The 20895-nt window shown below is 56.4% G+C and overlaps 5 protein-coding genes across 5 annotated transcripts; 3 read left to right on the forward strand and 2 right to left on the reverse strand.

Moving 5' to 3' along the window:
• Positions 1 to 260: 260 nt before the first annotated feature.
• Positions 261 to 1783, reverse strand: BROUX77_004451 (uncharacterized protein; the record flags this gene model as incomplete). Its single annotated transcript, XM_073749215.1, has 3 exons — positions 261 to 336; positions 414 to 1488; positions 1558 to 1783. The coding sequence occupies 3 exons, from the start codon at positions 1781 to 1783 to the stop codon at positions 261 to 263; spliced, it is 1377 nt and encodes a 458-aa protein (XP_073604908.1).
• Positions 1784 to 2700: 917 nt separating this feature from the next.
• Positions 2701 to 4245, reverse strand: BROUX77_004452 (uncharacterized protein; the record flags this gene model as incomplete). The annotated part of the gene is made up of 1 exon (XM_073749216.1): positions 2701 to 4245. One exon carries the CDS (start codon positions 4243 to 4245, stop codon positions 2701 to 2703), a length of 1545 nt encoding a protein of 514 aa, XP_073604909.1.
• Positions 4246 to 4792: 547 nt separating this feature from the next.
• BROUX77_004453 (uncharacterized protein) lies at positions 4793 to 6460 on the forward strand (the record flags this gene model as incomplete). The annotated part of the gene is made up of 1 exon (XM_073749217.1): positions 4793 to 6460. One exon carries the CDS (start codon positions 4793 to 4795, stop codon positions 6458 to 6460), a length of 1668 nt encoding a protein of 555 aa, XP_073604910.1.
• A 411-nt stretch (positions 6461 to 6871) lies between these two features.
• BROUX77_004454 (uncharacterized protein) lies at positions 6872 to 13899 on the forward strand (the record flags this gene model as incomplete). The annotated part of the gene is made up of 3 exons (XM_073749218.1): positions 6872 to 10340; positions 10710 to 12854; positions 12914 to 13899. 3 exons carry the CDS (start codon positions 6872 to 6874, stop codon positions 13897 to 13899), a joined length of 6600 nt encoding a protein of 2199 aa, XP_073604911.1.
• A 4438-nt stretch (positions 13900 to 18337) lies between these two features.
• Positions 18338 to 19513, forward strand: BROUX77_004455 (uncharacterized protein; the record flags this gene model as incomplete). Its single annotated transcript, XM_073749219.1, has 2 exons — positions 18338 to 18944; positions 19020 to 19513. The coding sequence occupies 2 exons, from the start codon at positions 18338 to 18340 to the stop codon at positions 19511 to 19513; spliced, it is 1101 nt and encodes a 366-aa protein (XP_073604912.1).
• Positions 19514 to 20895: the final 1382 nt, after the last annotated feature.

Raw genomic sequence — 20895 nt, forward strand, 5'->3', positions numbered from 1 at the left:
GCATGTCTGGCCCAGCTGCGTTTGGCCTGAGCCTGGTGTGCTTCTCCATTTCGGCAGGTAGCAGTTTTCGCAGCCTCACCACCACTGGATTGTACTGCGGCCCTCGAAGTAGATGCTTGTCGTCGAGTCTGTGCCATCGTACCGCCTCTCGTCTCTTTTCATCTTCCAGGAGGAGCTCGAAAGGTGGAAAGCTTGCCGCATGGTGTATGCATTCTCTTGGCGTGGTGCGATACATAGGGAGAGCCGCCCGTAAGCATTTTCTAAGGGCAACATTTATCTTGTCTGAGGCCGTTTTTGTCGTTTCCGTCCCAGTCCAAGAGCTGGCCGCAAAGAGTGCTTTGCTCAGAGCGCACGCGCGTACCGCATGGAGCATGCTTTCCGTATCTGCTCCCTTATAGCAACCGGCCAGATACCTCAGGCCGTTCGCCACTCGGTTGATACCCGCGGTCACGTGCGCGATGTGCTTGTCGAAGAGAAGTTTGGCGTCTAGATGCAGCCCCAGCCATCGCATCGAGGCATTAGCCGGGGTGGGTTCAATCGTGCCTAGACCCTCCACTGTGACGGACGGATTTCCTGCGACCTTTCTTCTGCCCTTGACGTGCAGCAGTGTTGACTTTCCGGGGTCGATCTCCAGTCCATTGTTGGCCGTCCACCTCAACACTTCCCTCATGAGAATTTGGATGACTTCGCAGTTCTTGCTAAAAGCAGGACCACTAACCACCAGAGACCCATCGTCTGCGTATCCGAGAAGTGCGGGGTTTCTCTTGTACAATGGGGCCATGAAGAGCATGTACAGCACTGGCGAGACCGGCGAGCCTTGCGGGAGGGAACCTCCTACAAGGGTTGTGGTGACGCCTCCTTCGGTGCGCATGCTTGCAGCCCTATCTTCCATGAAGCTTCTGACCCATCGGCATAGCTTCGTTGGCCAGCGGTTCTCAATCAGGCGGTGCTCCATTCTCGCTGGGTCAACTGCATCAAAAGCTCCCTTGATGTCGAATGTGAAAATTGAGGTGACCTTTTTCCAATCCTGGGCGTCCTCGATTCTTCCACGGAGCTCAATGAGCATGTCGGTAACGGCCCTTTTTGGCACGGCGCAGATGTAGTTTCTCGGGATGGTTTCTCTCTCTATCGACTCTTCCGCGAGCCGCCTAGCCACTGCTCTCTCGAGGCCTTTGCCCAGAGTGGGGAGAAGTGAGATTAGGCGATACGAGCGTGGTGCTTGGCGTGGGCGTCCTGGCTTCGGTATTGCCACGAGGTCGGCTTTCTTGAATGTGCTCGGGTGGTGTCCGCTGTCTAGGCATAGGTTATATAGTCCCGTTATCAGATTACCTAGAGGTTTCCACGCCCTTTTCCATACCTCGTTGGGGATGCGGTCCGCTCCCGGCGCAGTGTTCGCAGGTTTCCAGATGGCAGCCTTCACCTCGTCCGAAGACAGAGGGGGCCACTCAATTGCGTCGGGGTTGGGCTCCTGAAACCGCCATTCTGAGCCTGTGTGTGGCTTAGTATGGGTTTCCAGAAGGAGAGCCACGGATTCTGCTGTGCAGGTCGTCTTCGTACCGTCTGGTCTCTGCAACAGTGGAATACGTCTGTCGGTCTTGTCGTTGGCCCATTTGATCGCGCGGAATACATCTCTCGTTTCGTTGAATCCGTTGATGATCTTACTCATGAGGGCCCTCTTGGCCTGGACGACCGCCCATTGCATTGCCTTTTGCTCCTTGACGTATGCCGCTCGCAATGTGAGGTCTCCCAGTCTTTCTCGAGTTTTGTCGCGTGCCTCCCTCATCCTGGCGTTGCACCGTTTGCAATTTTCGTTCCACCATGGTTTGAGGTCGGTGTTGGGTGGTGTTTTCGGTGTCGACACATCCAGTGCCCTTCCCACTGCTGCGACTAGTCTCCCGGCAAGATCGTCCGCTCTGTCTGCTCCGCTTCCGCTACCGGTGAGCAGCCACTCCAGGCCGCTGTTCTCTCTTGCGCACTCCGCCACGAAACGTTCTATATCCATCTTCCCTAGTCTCCACCTTGCCTCTGGTCGTTTTCGAGACGCTCTCGCTTCTATCTCTAGCTCGAGTATCTCGTGGTCGCTTGTGCTTCCGGGAACAACTTTCATGCGGGTCTCCCATTTCACTACCGCCGCGTGCGGCACCACGACCAGATCTATCACCCTCCCGGCTCTGTGCGTTGGTTCGTCTCTCTGGTTCAGCACAGTCAGCCCTTGGTCAGTCAGCCAATTTTCCAGGGTCATCCCGTCGTTGTTTTCTTTGTCGTTGGCGTCCCATGTACCGTGGTGGGCGTTGAAGTCTCCCAATGCAACCCATGCGTGTTCTTTTTCTGTACACATCAGTTCTTGCAATCCCTCACCGGCTCGCAAGCACCTCTCCGGCGCATTGTACACTCCCAAAAGCCGAAGCACGCCCTTTGTCGTCTTGATGCGGATTGGACACAGGTCCGGGTGGGCCTGATTTGTTTCAAGTGTCTCGATGTCTTTCCGCACGTAGGCGATGCTCCGTGGTCGATCCAACCATCCTTCTCTCGGGCTATGCAGAGTGAATTCTGGGTGGAACTTCGTTTTGTCCTTACGCGGTCCAATCCAGGGCTCCTGCACAAACACGACGTCTACCCGTTGCCTGACGGCTTCGCGTAGAGTCAGTTCATGGTTAGGTCCCCCTCTTCCCACGTTGACGCTCCATACTGTTAGGTGTCCTAACATTCATCTCGCTGGGAGCGTTCTCGGATGACCTCGGGCCGCGGAGTCGGCTGCTCCGCCGGGGAAAGTCTCTTTCTCTTACGAGCCTGGTTGTCGTCCTGGGGGTTGGCTGGCGTGTTTTCCGTTGGCTTTGGGGTCGTGCGATTCGGGCGAGTGCCTCGCTTGCAAGCGGGGTCCCCTGCCGAATGGTCCGGAGCCTTGCACACGATGCATGCGGCGCGGGATCCAGCGTGTTGCCCCTCTCTGTGGTCTGCGCTCCCGCACAGGCGGCACCGTGGCTTTTCTTTGCACCCCGCTGTCGGGTGTGTCGCCCAGCAGGTACGGCACAGCGGCAGTGAGGGGGTCCGGCACTTCTTGACCGTGGCCGGGTTTGAGCTCCCCTCGAATTTCACACTGTTGGGGAGGGTCTGGCCCTCGGGTAGGTCCACTGCAATACGGAGTGTGGCGTCCATGTACTTCTCGGTTTCAAATTGCCACTTGATGGATTTCACTTCTCCACCGGTTTGCTCCGTTATCTGTCCGATGAACCATTCTTCGTTCTTCTTAATCACCGGTCCGTTCTCGCCTACGACATAAAAGTCTGATAGGCCAGTGATGCGTGCATGCGTCCATCTTTTGTCAATTTCGCACGCTTTCGCCCCACACGCTTCCTTGACGCAGTTCAGCTTCTCGGCTGACACCGCACCCTTGGTCGTGTAGAACGCCCAGCCCGAGTTCACCTTCTTGATCTGGATCTCGGCGGGCTTGCCGCCAAGGACCTTGGCGATCTCGTTGCTGGCGTCCGCTTCATTTGCGGCCGCTGGTCCTCGGACAAAAACTCGCACTTTTTTCTCTTCCTCTGTTGTCGTTGTCTTTGTCTTGGGCTTGGGGGCAGTCTTTTTTTTCAGGGTGACTGCTTGTCCCTTGCCACCGTCGGCCTCTGCCGCGGTGCTTGCGTAGCTCCTGTTGTTGTTGTTGTTGTTCGTGTAACCCGGTGTGGGCTTCGGGGCTTTGGCAGACCCTTGCTTGTCGTTCTTAGGGTTGCCTGAAGGGGCAGGGGTAGTGCCACCTTGGAGCTTCTGGAGCATAGCTCTGAACTCCTGGGACACGTGTCCTGCCAGCTTCCTCACGTTCGCGTCGCCTTTAGCCATGGCGACGGCTTCGTTGCACATTTCGGGGATCTTTTCTGCGAGCCAGAGGTACGCCTCAGCGCGCAGTTCTATCTTCTTCATCTCTCCTGCGATGTGCTTTCTGGCCATGGCGAGATTGCGGTCTTTCTCGGTGGCCGCCCCACGCTTCTCGTTCTCCTTGGGGGTGTTGGACGGTGTCGAGCCCTCATTCTTCTCGATTTGTTCGTCGGGCTTGTCGACAATCATCAGCTCCATTGACGAGCTGGTCGGAGTCTCTTGCTGGGCGTCGTCGGTCTCGGTTTCTGGCTGGACGTCGTTCGTGTTGACCATCTCAATGTCGACCTCCGTGTGCGCGTCCGTTGCGCTGATCGTGGGCTGGTCTTTCGCGGGTCGCGCCACCTGGGCGCTTCCTGGTGCATCGTCGCACTCCATTTCTGGATAAGGGGATTGTTCTCGATTGATTCTTGTAAGTCTGTGGTCGTTTCGCTGATTGACTGTTACCAGTATGGTGGTTCTCGCGAAAGTTGATTTTGATTTGATTTGATTTGGAAAATCCAAGCGCCATAGTTTAGGAAAAGTATAAATAGAACAACAACAACAACATCAACAACAACAATAGACCAAGGCACTATGGCCGAGTGGTTAAGGCGCTTCCCTGCTATCTAGCATCGCATCAGTTCGCAGCTCAGGAAGTCCGTTCGCGGGCGCGTGTTCGAATCACGTTGGTGTCGACATGAATTTTTGCTTTGCCCAAGCATCTTTACTTGTTTTTTTTTTTTTTCTTTTTTTTAAAAAAAAAAAAAAAGAAAAAAAAACCGCTCACGCGTTGAGCGGCCGGTCACCGATTAATTTTGTTGTCGACAAAACAATCAATCCATTTTCAGAGGGCACCTTCGACATTTTGACCAAGCTAACAGCTACCATTATTGCAAACTACTTTACTTTATTTTCGCCCCCGACAGGTCCTGTCATCCCTAAGATGATCGCGTCCGTCCACGCGCCCGCGCCCGCCGCGCCCGCGTCCGCGCCTCCGTCATTGACGTATGCGCAGGCCACCTCGCCCGCCAGCGACCCCTCCCCCGTGCCCACCACTGTCCCCTCCTCCGCGTCGTTCTCGCCGAACCTCGCCGGCCAGGCCCCTCAGGGGCTCCCCTCTTCCGTCGCGCGCGTCGCGACAGGCGCAAAACGCGTCAGGAGCGAAGACGCGCCCCTCCCCCAAGAGACCGCCTACGCCCCCATCTCGCTCCCCGTCGGCCCCGTAAAGGCTCTAGCTGACGCCCTCCGCAACCAGAAGGACGCGGAAGCAGCAACCCGTGATAGGATGTTGAACACTTTCTCGGCCATGGCCGACAACTGCCTGGCCGCAATGGCCCCGCAGGCCAGCGCGCACGAGTCGACGCGCAAACTTCTAGACTTCCTGCAACAGGGTCTTCTAGACACCCTCCAGCACGCCATGACAGGCGCGCCCCAGCCTCCCCCCAACCGTGCCCCTCGCGACACGACCCCCTCCCCGGCGCCGCAACGCGAGCGCCCCGCCCGCCCATCGACCCCGTCAGAGGCACCATCAGCCCGCGACCCCCCTGCTGCCGCTCCCGCAGCGCCCACCGAGTCCTTGGATAAGGAATCCTGGAGCACCGTCGCCCGCAAGGGCAAAAAAGCGTCCAAGGCTGCCCAGCCCGCGGCTCCCTCGGCCGGAGCCCCCAAGCCCAGACAGGGCAAAGCCAGCGTGGTCCCTGAAAAGGCCACCCCCGCCGACAACCGCCTCTTCGTGGTTGTGCCCACCGATTCCCCCCTCCGGAAGCTCTCGCCGGCTTACATCGTAACGAAGGCCAACGCGGGCATCCCCCGCGGCGAGGGCGCAGGCACCGCCACCGCCACCAAGACGGGCTTTGCCCTGACAGCCGTCCGTGACGTCGGCAAATTCCTCAGCCACGCTGAGCGCATCCGCGCCAACCTGACTGCGGAGAAGGTCCACAAGAGGGACGCTTGGTCCAAGTACATCGTACACGGACTGCCAACCTCGATCACGGTCGAGGACCCCAAGACCCCTGGCGCCGTGATGCTCCACCGGGTCACCCTAGACGATGTCCGTCAGGATATCGAACAGGCCTTTGGAGTCGTCTCCGCCAGCGCCACGCTGTCGAAGTACGTTGGCAAGGCGGGCGTGCCCACCTTCCGCGCCCACATCGCCTTCCACGAAGGCCTTGTGGCCCCGTCTGCGGTTCCCCGTCGCGTAGCGACACTCGGAGAGCTGCACATGGTCTCCCCTGACAACACCCTGGAGCGTTTCCCGTTCTGCACACGCTGCCGGGTCCGCCACTTTGACCGCAAATGCCCGGCCGATACCGAGACGCAGTCGTCTACCCCGGCAGCCGCCGCCCAGGGAGACAAGGCCCCGTCCCCAGTGCCCTCCCAGGCGCCTTCCACGGCCGTCACCTCGGCCCCCCCGGCCCGGCCGTCGTCACAGACGAAGAGCCCTTCAAGCTCCCAGGCTTCCCCCTCCCCTGCCTCCTCGGCGCCCAGCCAGCCACCGACCGCCCCATCACAGGCCGCCCAGCTGCAACCCTACCCCCTGCCCACCTCCAGCGAGTCCCCTGAAACACGGGATTCAATGCAGGTAGACGACAATGACGAGGAACTTCTGTAAATGTTAGGACACCCTAACGACACAGTATTGCAAATGATTTCTGCGAATGTGCAAAGGTCCTGGACCTGTGCACAGTCGTTGCTACATAAGGCGCATGAAGACCAGGTGGATGTGGTCTGCCTCCAAGAGGCCCCGTCAAGCGCAGACCCGGGGAACAGAACGTTCCCTAGGCACCCCTCCTATCAGGTAATAGTCCCGGAGGGTAACTGGCGCTCGAAACCCCGAGTAGCCACATACATTTCGACAAAAAGACACGGGCTTCGCTTCCAAAAGGCCTACATGAGAGAGGAACACCAGGATGTCATCATTGTGGAGGTCCTAATCGGGGGGCGCACATTCAGCATCGTAAACCTTTACAATGCCGGGACAGGTTCGGCTAGGACAGGGGAGGCGCTACGTCTCCTGACCAGCATGCAGCCAGGGCCGCGGTCGGTGGTAGTGGGCGACTTCAACCTCCACCACAGCGCCTGGGACCCCCGGAGCGACACCGACGACAACGACGCAGAGCTTCTGCTAGCCTGGATGGAAGAGCGAGCCCTCCTCCTTGGCAACGCGGAGGGTGAGCAAACCCACGAGTCCGGAAGCGTCATCGACCTCGCATTGCTGTCTTCGGCACTTTTTGTCACGGGCGCGAGCGTCGACCTCCGAGAGGAACTCACCTGCGGCAGCGACCATTTCCCGCTCCTGGTGACCCTTCCTCTGCACGGCCACGCGCCGGCCCCGGCTCCACCCGGCAGGTTCCTTATAGACAAGCTAGACAAGGAGAGGTTCGATACCGCGTGCAAGGCCGGCGCGACCCGCCTAGACTCCCTTGTCGCGGATTACCGCAGGGCAGGAAGCCAAGTCCCACAGGACAGGCACATAGACGAGTTTGCGCGACTCCTGCAAAACGTCATTCTGGACGCGCTAATTGCCTCGACCCCAAGGTCCGAAGGAAAAGCCAAAAGCTTTCCCTGGTGGAACGACGAATGTCGGGAAGCCAGCGCCGACCAGAGGGCAGCTCGGGCCCGCGTGAAGCACGCCGGCTCGCCCACGGAGGAACAGGAGGCTAGGGCCGTCCGCCGCGAAGCCAAAAAACGCCTGAGGTCTGCTCTCAGGAGTGCAGCCCGGGCCTTCTACGACGACCTCCTCGCCAACGTCGCGCGGTCCCGAGACATCTTCCGGATGGTCAAATGGAGGACGAAAGCGCCGAACCGGCACTCCCCTGCCCTGGCCCCGTCCGATGGCGCGGAAGCCACAGTGCAGGACACCACGGAGAAGATCGCCCTCCTTCGCAGGGTGCACATGCCTTCCGACCGCCCAGGCGACGTCGACCCGCCACACATCGCTCTAGATGAGCAAAGACGGACCCGCATCACCAACGGGGAGTTGGAGGCTGCGCTCCGAAGCCCGCGCAACACCGCACCGGGCCCAGACGGCCTGACCAACAACGTCTTGAAACTCGCGTGGCCTGTTTTACAGAGGCAGATCATGCATCTGTTCAACGCGAGCCTTTCCTGGGGCCACCACGCCGCCTCTTTCAAAGAAGCCAAGGTGATCGCCCTCGCCAAACCGAATAAGAAGGACCGTTCTTCGCCGCGGGCCTACCGACTGATCTCCCTCCTCCCGACTCTGGCCAAGTGCCTAGAGAGGATCATCGCCCGCCGGCTCTCTCACTGGGCGCTGGAAGCTGGTCACATCGGGGAGAACTACGCTGGCGCGGTCCCCGGACGCAGCGCGGAAGACATGTGCCTGCGTCTGGCACACTCTCTAGAGTTCTACGCCGACGGCAAGTCAGAATCCTCAGTGCTCACCTTTGACATAAAGGGGGCGTTCGATGCGGTTCAGCCCAACCGGATGGTGAAGAGATTGGTGGAGCTTGGTTGTCCCGCCGAGACTTGCCGCTGGGTGGCATCCTTCTTGTCCGGGCGCACGGCGTCGCTATCTCTCGACGGCGTGGCCGACCCTCTCCAGCCTACAGGCGGCAGCCTGCCCCAGGGCTCGCCCATATCCCCCATCCTGTTCATGCTGTATATGGCTCCGCTGTTCAGGATGAATCTCCCCAGCTCTCTCCGCGGATACGCCGACGATGGCTGCTTGGTCCACTCTAGCTTGTCCTTGGAGGAGAATTGCACCGCCCTTTCTCGCTCGTTGGAACTGGTGAACAGTTGGTGCACAGAGAACGGCATGGCGCTAGACCTCGCCAAGTCTGACCTCCTGCACGTGACGCGCAAGCGCCACGGCCTAAACCCGAGCGCGCGTCTCCCGGACGGTTCCACACTCCAACCGGTGGACCCTCGCGGGACTCTGCGCTGGCTGGGCGTGTTGTGGTCCCGCAACCTGTCGTTCCTGCCGCACATCCGCGACGTAGCCCAGAGGACGGCGCCCGTGATCCGAGGCATCCAGATCCTGTCCGGTTGTTGGAAGGGCGCGCCGATTAGGGGGGCTCTCACGGCCGTCCGCGCCTGCGTGGTCATGAAACTGACATACGCGGCGGCCACGTGGTGGCGCCCTGGCCCCTCGCCAACCAAGCCTTCCCGGGGCCTTCTCGGGGCTGCCCACATCCTGGACCGCACGGTCAGGAGGGGACTACGTGCTGCGCTGCCCTTATATTGCACGACGCCATGTGCGATCTTCAACCTGGCATCGGGGTTCCCCCCCATGAGCTGCGTCCTCGACCACCTCCTGGCCTCGGCCGGCATCAGGGCATCTCTAGCCCCGGCAAACCACCCCTTAGGGTTCGGAGACACCGATGGTGGCAAGCTGGGTACGCTCAAGAGGCTACTCCCGCACAGGATCGCCACGAGCCTCCCTGCTGGGTGCAAGGGAGTGCTCCCGACAACCCGCCCCCCGCTGCAAGGCGACAAGGAGGCCGCAGCCGCGGCCCACCAGCTACTAGTCCGCTCCTCGGACCCCTCAGATCTCTGGATCTATACGGATGGATCCAAGCTGAGGGATGACAAGGTCGGCGCCGGCTGGGTGGTCATTCAGGACGGCAGGACCCTGTCCACGGGCAACTGCCCTGCCCCGTTCCGCGCCGAAGTCCATGACGCCGAGGTGCTGGCCATCGCCAAGGCCCTGGCAGAGGTCGACTCATGGGAGAAGCCACAGTGCCGCAAGGTCTGGATCTGCTCCGACAATCTCGCCGCAGTGAACCGGCTCACGTCTCGCTACGCCAAGCCGGGCACCTCCGAGCAGTATCTGAGGCGCGCCCAGATGATCTGCGCAAGCTGGATCAGACCGCACCCAGAGCGGCCACGACCAAGGCCCTGGCCCGACGGCCCACCCGAGGTAGAGGCTATTTGGGTCCCGGGCCACTCCGACATCGCGGGCAATGAGCTCGCAGATGGGCAAGCAAAGCTAGGGGCCAGGACAAACACCTGGCTGGACGGCATGTCGCTCTCCTGGGCCCGCCACTATTTCCGCTCCCGTCTCGACTCTGCTTTCCGCGCCTGGTGGGCAGAGGAGGGACGCGCCATCAGACCCCATCTGCACCGCCCAGTTGAACCCCCCAAGAAGGCTTGGTCAAGTCTCCTTGACGAGACCGATCGCAAGCTCGCCCGCGCAGTGCTGACTGCTCTGTCCGGCCATGGCGACTTTGCGGCCTACCATCGCCGCTTCGAACATGTGGACGCCGTGCTCTCCTGCCCCCTTTGCGGATCGGAGACCGCCCCAGAACATGTTTGGGTCTGCCCCCGGAACCCACAGCGGGTGTCCCGCAGCTTCTTCCAGAAGTTGATAGGCACCAAGCGCGGGGCCACCTGGCTGGCCGCCAAGGCAGCTAAAGCACCCACTGTGCTGCTCGCCCACCGCCGTGCGAGGACTGAGGTGCACCCACAGGCCGCCGACCCTCCCGCTCGCTCCCCGTCGAGCCTACCACCGCCCGCCCCTCCACCTCCCAGTGCGGGGGCTCCCCCGGGCCTCTCGGCTTAGCGCGCGCGCTGCCACTCTCGTCTGTTTGCTCGTTCTCCCTTTCTCTCTCTACTTCTTGTCTTTCCTTTGTTACTTTTCTTTTGTCATGTTCTATCTTTCTTTTGGGTTTGGTCTTCTACAGGGTAAAGGCCGAGGCTTGGGGTCTTGTTTGGGGCCTTACAAGCGAAGGACAGCCATTGCGCTGGGCGGTCGGGGGACCCTCCGTCATTATACTTCGTGCTGTGGGGATTTTCTGTATGCATGATTCTGGGTTTTTGGTTCTTTAGCTTCTGTATGTATTTCTTGGTACTAGTTTTAGTCCCCTGTCGTATGTCGAGAATACCTCGCGAGTAGACAGGTAAAATAAAGACAATCAAATCAAATGTTGTCGACAAAAAGAAGTTCGACGCGGCATGCAAGGCCGGCGCGGCTCGCCTGGACGACCTTGTGAGAGAGTACCGGAGGTCAGACGGCCAGATCCCGGAAAAAAAGCACATTGACGACTTCGCGAGACTGCTACAGGATGTGATCCTGGACGCCCTGGTCGCATCAACGCCCAGGTCTCTGGGCAAGGCCAAGAGCTTCCTATGGTGGAACAAGGAGTGCAGCGTCGCGCGTGCGGAGCAAAGCGCAGCGCGGAACAGGGTGGAAAAGGCAACGACACAGGCCGCAGCACAAGAGGCCAGGACCGACCGCCGCGAAGCCAAGAAGCGCCTCAGGCGCGCACTCAGGAGCGCGGCTCGGGCTTTCTACGCCGACCTGCTGGCGAAGGTCACTGATACCCCAGACCTCTTCCGTATCGTGAAATGGAGGACGAAAGCTCCGCACCGCCACTCCCCAGCACTATCGCCGGCGGACGGAGCGGAGGCCACGGTACAAGACACCACGGAAAAGATCGCTCTCCTTCGCAGCGTGCACATGCCTTCCGCCCGGCCAGGGGACATCGAATCCCCCGCCCTGCAGGTGGAACCGAGGACCCGGGGCTCCAGGACGGAAGCCCCGCCGACACGCGCCCGAATCACCAGAGACGAGGTGGAAGCTGCTCTTTGGAGGCCGCGCAACACTGCCCCCGGCCCGGACGGCCTCTCGAACAACGTCCTGAAACTGGCCTGGCCCTCCCTCAAGCGGCAGGTCACCCATTTGTTCAACGCAAGCTTCTTCTGGGGCCACCACCCTGCCTCCTTCAAAGAGGCCAAGGTGATCGCCCTGCCAAAGCCCAACAAGAAGGATCGCTCGTCGCCACGGGCCTACCGGCTGATCTCGCTGCTCCCGACCCTGGCCAAGTGCCTGGAAAGGATAGTCGCCCGCCGTCTCTCGTGCTGGGCGCTGGAGGCAGGTCACATCCAAGACAACTACGCCGGTGCGGTTCCGGGGCGCAGCGCCGAGGACATGTGCCTACGCCTGGCGCACTCTCTCGAGCGCACAGCCGACCTCAGGGGTGAGTCTTCGGTCCTCACCTTTGATATCAAGGGGGCCTTCGACGCCGTGCATCCGAACCGCATGGTCAAACGACTGGAGGACCTGGGGTGCCCGGCTGGAACATGTCGATGGGTGTCCTCGTTCCTGGCGGGCAGGCGGGCTTCCCTAACCTTAGACGGCGTCTCTGACGCTCTCCAGCCAACAGGTGGCAGCCTCCCACAGGGCTCGCCCATCTCCCCAATCTTGTTCATGCTGTTCATGTCGCCGCTGTTCAAGATGCCACTCCCCTGCACTCTCCGTGGGTACGCTGACGACGGTTGCCTAGTCAACTCAGACTCGTCCCTCGAAGGCAACTGCTCGGTTCTCTCCCGCTCTCTGGAGCTCGTTGACAGCTGGTGCACGGACAACGGCATGGCGCTTGACCTGACGAAGTCCGAACTACTTCACGTGACGCGCAAGCGTCATGGACAAAACCCAAGCCTGCGACTCCCCGACGGCTCTACGCTGGAGGCGGTTAGCCCTCGCGAGACCTTGCGCTGGCTTGGCGTGCGCTGGTCACGAAACCTCTCCTTCGTGCCACACATCCGAGACGTGGCACAGAGGACGGCACCGGCCATTCGCGGCATCCAGATTCTGTCCGGGTGCTGGAAAGGCGCCCCGATCAAGGGCGCCCTCACGGCGGTCCGCGCATGCGTGGTTGCCAAGCTGTCTTACGCTGCGGCCACATGGTGGCGCCCAACCCCGCCCAACGCTCCGCTGAGCCGCGGGTTACTGGGGGCCTCAAGGCTCCTCGACCGCACCGTCCGCAGAGGCCTCCGCGCCGCCCTGCCGCTATATTGCACCACACCCTGTGCAATATACAACCTCGCATCGGGCTTCCCTCCCATGCGCTATGCGCTGGACAACCTCCTTGGGTCGGCTGCTCTCAGAGTCGCGCTGGCCCCGCCAAACCACCCCCTCGGCTCCATAAGGCCAATGTGGGGCATACTGGGTGAGCTCAGGAGTATGCTTCCATACGAGCTGTCCACGAGCTTCCCGCCGCCGTGCAAGGGCAAGCTACCTTCGACCCGGGCCCCGATCCGGGGTGACAAAGAGCCTGCCGCTGCAGCACACCTCGCTCTGGTCCGCTCCTCCCCCCCTCAGACCTGTGGCTATACACAGACGGCTCGAAGCTGAGTCCGAACAGGGTTGGCGCCGGCTGGGTAATTATCCAGGGGGGACAGGTCCTGCTCTCGGGAAACCGCCCGGTCCCTTTCCGCGCCGAGGTGCACGACGCCGAAGTGCTGGCCATTGTCGAGGCCATAACCGCCGTCGACCTGCGGGACAAACCGCGGTGCCGCAAAGTCTGGATCTGTTCAGACAACATGGCAGCGGTGAGTAGACTCACGTCCCGGGACGTCAAGCCCGGAACCTCCGAGGAACACCTTCGGAGAGCCCAAACAATTTGCGCGGACTGGTTACGTCCCGACGCCAACCATCCGCGGCCAAGACCGTGGCCAGATGGAGCCATTAAGGTGGAAGCGATCTGGGTTCCAGGCCACTCCGATGTCGTGGGCAACGAGCTCGCCGACAGACAAGCCAGGTGGGGTGCAGACATAATCACCACAAGGACTGGCATGTCACTCTCCTGGGCACGCAGTGAATTCCGCGCCCGGGTCACTACCGCATTTCGCGCCTGGTGGGAGGCAGAGGGTCGCAACTCCAGACCTCACCTGCGCCGCCCGGTGCAGGCCCCGAAGAAGGCTTGGACAAGTCTCCTTGACGAGACCGATCGCAACCTCGCCCGCGCGGTGCTGACAGCTTTGTCAGGACACGGCGACTTTGCGGCCTATCACCGCCGTTTCGAGCACGAGGACGCCGTGCTCTCCTGTCCCCTCTGCGGAGCCGACACGAGCCCGGAGCACATCTGGGTTTGCCACCACAACCCACAGCGGGTGTCCAGCAGCTTCTTTCAGAAGTTGATCGGTACCAAGCGCGGAGCCTGCTGGCTGGCCGCCAAAGCAGCCAAAGCCCCCACGGCCCTGTTGGCTCACCGCCGCATGAGGCCGGACACGCGGGCGCAAGACGCGGCCCCTCCCGCGCTCCCTCTGCCACCTGGAGACGGCGTACCCTCGGGGTCTCCCCCTTAGCGCGTTTGCGCTGCCATCACCTCCCTTTTTCCTACTTGTTTCTCTCTTTATTTGTACTTCCCTTTGTTGTTTCCTTTGTATTTGTTTTTATGTTTTGCCTGCATCAGCGGCGAGGCCAGGACTCTGGGCCAGGTTTGGGGCCACACAAGCAAAGGACAGCCTCTGGGCTGGGCGGGTGGACACACTTTAGTCATTACACTTTGTGCGGGGGGTTTCTGTATGCATGGTTTGGATTTTGGGTTTCTGTTTCTGTATGTAATTTCTGGTACTACTTGTAGTCCCCTGTCGTATGCCGAGAATACCTCGCGAGTAGACAGGTAAATAAAGAATCAATCAATCAATCAATCAAGCCGAGATTCCGGGGTGGCTGTCTTATGCCGAGAATACCTCGCGAGTAGACAGGTTAATAAAGAATCAACCAATCATTTGAACAAGGTTAGCCTAGAAGCCTGCGGAGGCACTGAAAATGACAGTTGTACTTAGAGTAACTAGAGAAAAGGATTCGAATGAAATGCTCTTTGAATAATGAGTGAGTCTTACATCAAATAGTTAACTTCACTAGATGGCGCTGCAACAACTTGCGTCTAATTGACCTCGAAAACCCCTCAACGTCGACAAGCTCGAGAGGTGTCAAGCGCACAAGACTGGCCACGCCAGAGCAGTATGTTGCGCAATGGGAATGAGACGTTTACTTTGCCGCAGTATCCCAACCAGAAGCCGCTTTCGACCTGTCACAGGCAGCAGAAGTGACAATCCCGATCAACAGGAACATGCAGGCACTCAGCCTCTGAATAGGATGGAAAAAGGATAATTCGGGGCACCACTTGTAGTTCATCCCGCTTGGCTTGGACACTGCTACATTGGCAACATTCACCAACTTATCCTTTACAAACCAAGGGAACATTCGAACAGACTCTGTGCACGTCGGTCTCGCTGGTACAATACACAGATTCAAAGTCGCTGTATGAGTGTCTAAGCCTGTAACTACCCGTGGGAAGCGTCTCATGACCGACATTATGTGCTTACAACAAGAATATGAACAAAGGGAAATCACGGAGACAAAGTAGATCGACACGGTGTCTAGTCCAGCGGATGCCATGACTCGGTATTTTTGATGGATGTGCGTAATGTAGGAAAGTTATTGCATGCTCTAGAAACTATCCGCTTAAGTCCATGCTCCTATATTTGTGCGACGTGACGGTGGATTCCTAGATCACGTGCACTGGCTATATTCTTGTACCCTAACGATGTCAGAAGGGTCAGTTCTCCAACATTTGACCGTGGTTTTTGGCAAACTATCGCTGTCGGGATCACTACAAAGAGGCCAAGTTACCCAGTTAGCGTACATCACAGTGGCTTGACTTGACTTGACTGTATTTATCGTCTACCAAAATCACTAAGATCACATGACGCTACATCACAGTGGCCATGAGAGCCCAGTGTACATAATGGAAGATAGAAGCCCTACTAAGTAAGCAAGTCCAAGTGAACGTTCGTCTTTTTGGCACAGTAGTAGTTTACACGCTTTGTCATTTTTCGGCGGCTGTTTTATATATGTTGCGTGGCGTATATGTGTGGCGCTGTGGCGCAAGGAGGAAAGTGTGTCGGGACCCACTTACCAAGGAACATCAAAACCCCTGTCGCGCTGAGTCACATATTATTGTGGGTCCTCGGCGGCGTGATGCCGTCGAGGTAGGGGATATTAAACAGAAGAGAGAAGGAGGAAGACAGAAAGGAAAAGATAGAACCTAATAGATTAACTAACTATTGATAACTTTACCAGTTCTACAATATATGACCTGAAATACGAGACGCAGTTCTTGTGTAGGCCTCTAGAATCAAGAACATCGCTTTGGCGCTTGGAAAACTTCAAAAACAACCGGTAACTAACTAGCTATACAATACTCATGTCCACTCCTGATACATGCCTACTAATCTTCATCGGTGACAAATGATTATCTTAGAACACATGCATAGCTAAATATGGACGAGAGGAATAGTAGCCTCAAACAAGGGAATATTCTGGTTGGTCGTGATTTTCATTTTGTTCATTCTCAGGTCAGTGATCTTGCATGTTCACGAAGTTATGCGGCCACAACGACGATGATGGACGGCATTTTTCTAGCACCGATGATCGCGCTTATAAATGCATGTCGGTTCTTGAGTTTGCCGCCGGGGGAATACAAGTGCCATCTCGACAGGCCTGGCGCACGAATTTGTTACACCCCTGTCTTTTCTTTTGTGTCAGAGCTCAGAATTAGGCGCGGGCAGGGCCTTCCTTAGCCGTACTGCTCGTCCCTAGTAACCTTGGCATGTCTGGAGGTCTGGATAACCTCGCGGCTTCGCGGCTTTGTAACCTCCGCGTTTAAGAAACAGCCTTATGAAAGGTTCTTTTTGACGGTTGTCTTGTCATCCTCAGTACGGTCGTACTCCTGGGCATCAATGGCCCTGGTATAGGCTAATTGGAAATTTACATTTTGACGTATCTTGCCGACAAATACAAAGATAGTTTATCAACTCCAACCGATTACGGCGAGCTTTTGGCTTGATGGGGTTGTCATAATTATCATCCGTATTTTGTTTTGAATTGACTCAGTTGGGCGTCTACACAAATGAACACGATCAAACAACGCCTTCTACACACGATTATGGCCTGTGGAAAATACAGAGTTCCGTCTACTTCCCCTTAGTGTGAACAGGTTGATGAGAGCTTCAATTCTACGCCCTCCATTAGTCAAACCACAGAGCGCTGAACCGGCGATATAGCCGGCGGTCACGTGCATATCCTCGGAGTTGTATATTTGTTCGGCCTTTTTGTTTGTCCGTGGTGTGAGGTTACACACATACAAATGAGAGTCGGATTAATAGGTGAGTTACACAAAAGACTTTAACCGCGACAATATTTCTCCCGAGATTTGAAGAAGCGAGTTCCCAAGCCTGCAGGATGTACATGGACCAAAACACCCCCCCATGAATACACATGCAATATAGCCATTAACGGTAGGGTCTACTGTCCGAGAAAAGAGGGGATGTGCGAATTATCAATGAGTGACCGGTCAATTTTCGGCATCAAATGAAAAACAATCCTTTTTCATGTAGTCTTGGCTTTGGAAGTGTATGGGCAGTGATCGTGGTTAGTCTAGTTACAACCGCTTTGACTGTAGAAATTCAGGGAAGGGCTTCCAGTATGCTCAAGACGGGATGTGGGAGGATGCCAAGAAAATAAGGTTGGTCACACATGTAAATATCGGGCTGTGTAAAAAATCGGAGTGACGCGCCAACCGCGACTACCGAAGCAGCCAAACCAGAGATGGGGCGTCTGTGGAATATTCACCTACGCCAGTACGTAAAACAAACACGGGCCTCTTTTTCGAAAGACCTTGCTTATGCGCTCCATGTTGTAGAACACTTTAATGTGGTCTAGATAGATAGAGATAGATACCTTCAAGTATTTGTTTACCTATGTAGTGCTGAGGAAGAAAGGAAGATTGGCAAATCAAAAGCACACACACACACACACACATTGTGTCAACGGCTCATGGGGCCGTGATTTGAAGAACCGATTTCTTCAGAGCGAACCTCAATAAATGTAGAAACGTCTGATAGTCGATAACTGGTAGTGTTCTCATCACATGAAATCCTGCGTAGCCTTTCAGGGGACTTGGCGCAAAAAAGGCATGTTCAAATACACCTAATAATGGTGTTTACCGTTAAATAAACACAAGCTCAGCTAATATTGATGGCTGCTTGCTTGTGGGCCATATGCATACTCAACTCTTGTTCTCGGGTCCCATTTACGGGCTTGTCGCTTCCATCCATCTTGATCTTTACTTGTTGCTGTGATCAGTGCTGTTATCTGGCAATGCCAGATAGCATATGATGCGCTACGCCATAGATCATTTCTATGTTGTGGCTAGCTGCACCCACATGCTCGCACATATACACAACGGCGAGCACCGAACCGAAACCCAAATGGTACGGCGGGGGTGGATTGAGACCTTGGGGTGAGATGGAAATAGAGTTCTCTCGGAATAAGCTAGTTGCCAACCAGATCTGATCGGAATAAGAACGTACAAGGCACTTGATGGTCGGACGATGTCGTGTTAGTCGTACTTCCTCACTGCCAAGACTTCCATGAATCTTGAGAGAGAATCCGAAGATAGCGAAATACTAACCCCAAACCCAAGCTGTTGACGTCTTTTGAAAGTCGGGATAATTGCATATATAGCTGGTAACATCTTCCTCATCAACAACACATCTGACTCTTTTATTCACCACTCGCTTCAGCATCTACATCTGCATCTCTCATTCATTCTCTACTGCACTTATCTCATTGTTCCACTTTCGCATATTTCCCCTTCTACGCTAGTTGCATCTATTACAATCAACATACAAAGTACCTCACACTCACTTACATCTTGCTATTTCAACCATCAAAATGCAGTTGATCCACGCTCTTGTCGCTGCTGCTGTCACCTCAGAGGCCGTCATGGCCCGCGAATATGGTTTCGACAGTCTTCTAGCATACCTTGACCATACAGAGACTACGAATATGAGATACCCTCTTGACTCCTGGGCTTCCATGGGCAAGTCCTCGTCTGTTGCTTACCGCCGGGTCGCATACTTTGACTATGAGGGTCGTATTGTCATCAATGGTGATGAGCTTTATGGCAGCAAGGCCGACATGGATGCCGCCATGGTTCGCCCTGGCCAAAAGCCTCGCTCTATCTCTGTTCAGAATAACGCGCATAATCTGTGGGATGATGGCGAGATCAAGTACTACTGGTACGATGAGGCCAGCAAGCTGCTGCGGGGTGACATGTTTAAAGAGGCTACCCGTATCTGGAAGGCTAAGCTGCCTTGGTTGAAGTTCACTATGCAGGGCTACCAGACCGGTAGCGATGGCCCAGGTCCTGTGATTGTCCAGGGTGTCGAGGGAAACCTAACCATTAGCAGCCTTGGTCGCACCACCAACCCCAAAGCCAACTATCTACTTCTGGGCACAACCAACACTGTCCGTGACTATGTTCACCAGATTGGCCATCGTAAGAGCCTCCTTCCCCTCTTCAACTAACAATTTGTCTCCCAAACCTTGCGCTAACAACAACCTCCACAAACAGTTCTGGGACTGGCTCACGAGCACCAGCGCCCCGATAGAGACCAGTATCTTAACCTATTCTGCGACCGCATCCAGCTTACCAGCAAGTTCAACCTCGTGACCAAAGAGTACTTGTGGTCTAAGCCCGCGGACTGTGGCGCCGACACATGCACTGGCTACGGCTGCAACTTTGTTCCCTTTGACCTTGATGGCATGAAGCTGGAGACTCTGGGCGAGTACGATGTCAACTCTGTCATGCACATTGACCTCGCCGCCTATGGATCTACTCATGTCGAGGGCAACCCCCTGGAGCCCAAGGATGGAGTCGTGTTCCCCCCGTTGTCCGTCTACCCTTCGGTTGTTGATGCCCAGCGTGTCTGCGACCTGTACCCTGAGAGCTGCATGAGCGTCTGCGGCAATGGCATTGTTGAGGATGGTGAGGAATGCGACGATGGAAACAACGACAGCGATGACGGCTGCACAGTTGAGTGTACTATTACCAAGGCCACAGTTTAAAGGGGAGGTGGCAATGGGAAGAAGGTTGAGAGAAGTTAGGGGAAGAAGGGTGAAGTTGGGGAGAACGGTGTTGTCGGTTGCCACAACCCAGACGACCACCCGCTTATGAATCACCAATAGACTGGTGGTAGTTGGTTTGCAACCAAAGTTAGTTCTAGACAATAACAATTGGCCTTAAACAAGCCCTAACTTTTCCCATCGTGCCCGAGAACAACCAGATCCTGTCTCCCTTCGAGTCTAGGTCACCCTTTAGGTTACAAGCAAATCTAGCACAGCGTGTTATGATTTTAACGTCTACCTGCTGGTATGTTGCATTAATACAGCCAAATATCCTAGACGGGAGTAGCTAGACGAGGCTATCTTCCATTGCAACTCCTGAGCGATTAGGGATTTAAGGTCTATGTAAACTTCAAGTGACACCTGTGACATTTTAGAGACCGACTTTGAGGCGAGGCGGAATCTACGTCTGGCCCGGCTCGAGGGTGTACCGACAGGAAAACAGCCACACATCAAATCCAGACTCCTTATAAAGAGAAATATTCAATCTTCTCTCCACATATGACCATAGCATGGGGCTCGTGAGGGTATACCCGGACCCAGAATGGATACGGGAGGAAGTCAAAGAGTTCCCACAGGATGTTACGCAGGAATATACCTTGCTTGGCTACCACGGACATACTAACATATTCCGAGTGCGTCGTGAAAGTCGACATGGACTTTTGCTTCTGGCTTTTCCAGCTCATTGGTGCACCATTCAGAGTGGATACGTAGCCCATTGTAAACCTGTATTTCTCCTCACTTGGGGCGAAGTTTGCATCGGAATGTCCCATCAATCCTGTCCCATTCCCATATTTGAGCGCATAGTGCTTCTTAGAACGGATATATCTCATCAGATGATGGAGACCCTGCTGGTGACGTTCACACGGATCCAGGAGATGTTGAGACAATTTGTTGATTGCGCAAGCGATGTCTGATCTCGTTTCCACAGCCAGGTACATTAGTTTCCCGATCATCTCGCGATACTTGGCTTTGCCCACCGAACGTTCGTCAACTGTCCTTGGAGACAGGATGTCGGCATTGTAGCACGAGACATCTGCCGTTGATTCAAAAGACTTTCAATGTCATCAAGAAGTCGCCCGATGTTTGGTTCAATGAGTCTCGAGACTCCGTCAACAAGCCGAGTATTCCCTGCATCATATTGACTTTGCAGGAGATGACCGAATCTCGCCATTACATCCACCGGGCTTCTCTTTGGGCGTTTATCGTCATCGTCCTGCTCTCTGTCCTCGAAATCCTCCGCTTCGGCAAACTCACGATCTTCGACAATATCATCGACAGTAATGACGATGTTATCGTTCTTACCTTGCAGCCCCTCCTTCAAG

This window comes from Berkeleyomyces rouxiae, assembly GCF_048999995.1.
Source record: "Berkeleyomyces rouxiae strain 22BRR77 chromosome Unknown BrBRR77_ptg000004l, whole genome shotgun sequence".
In the NCBI taxonomy this organism is placed as follows: Eukaryota; Fungi; Ascomycota; class Sordariomycetes; order Microascales; family Ceratocystidaceae; genus Berkeleyomyces; species Berkeleyomyces rouxiae.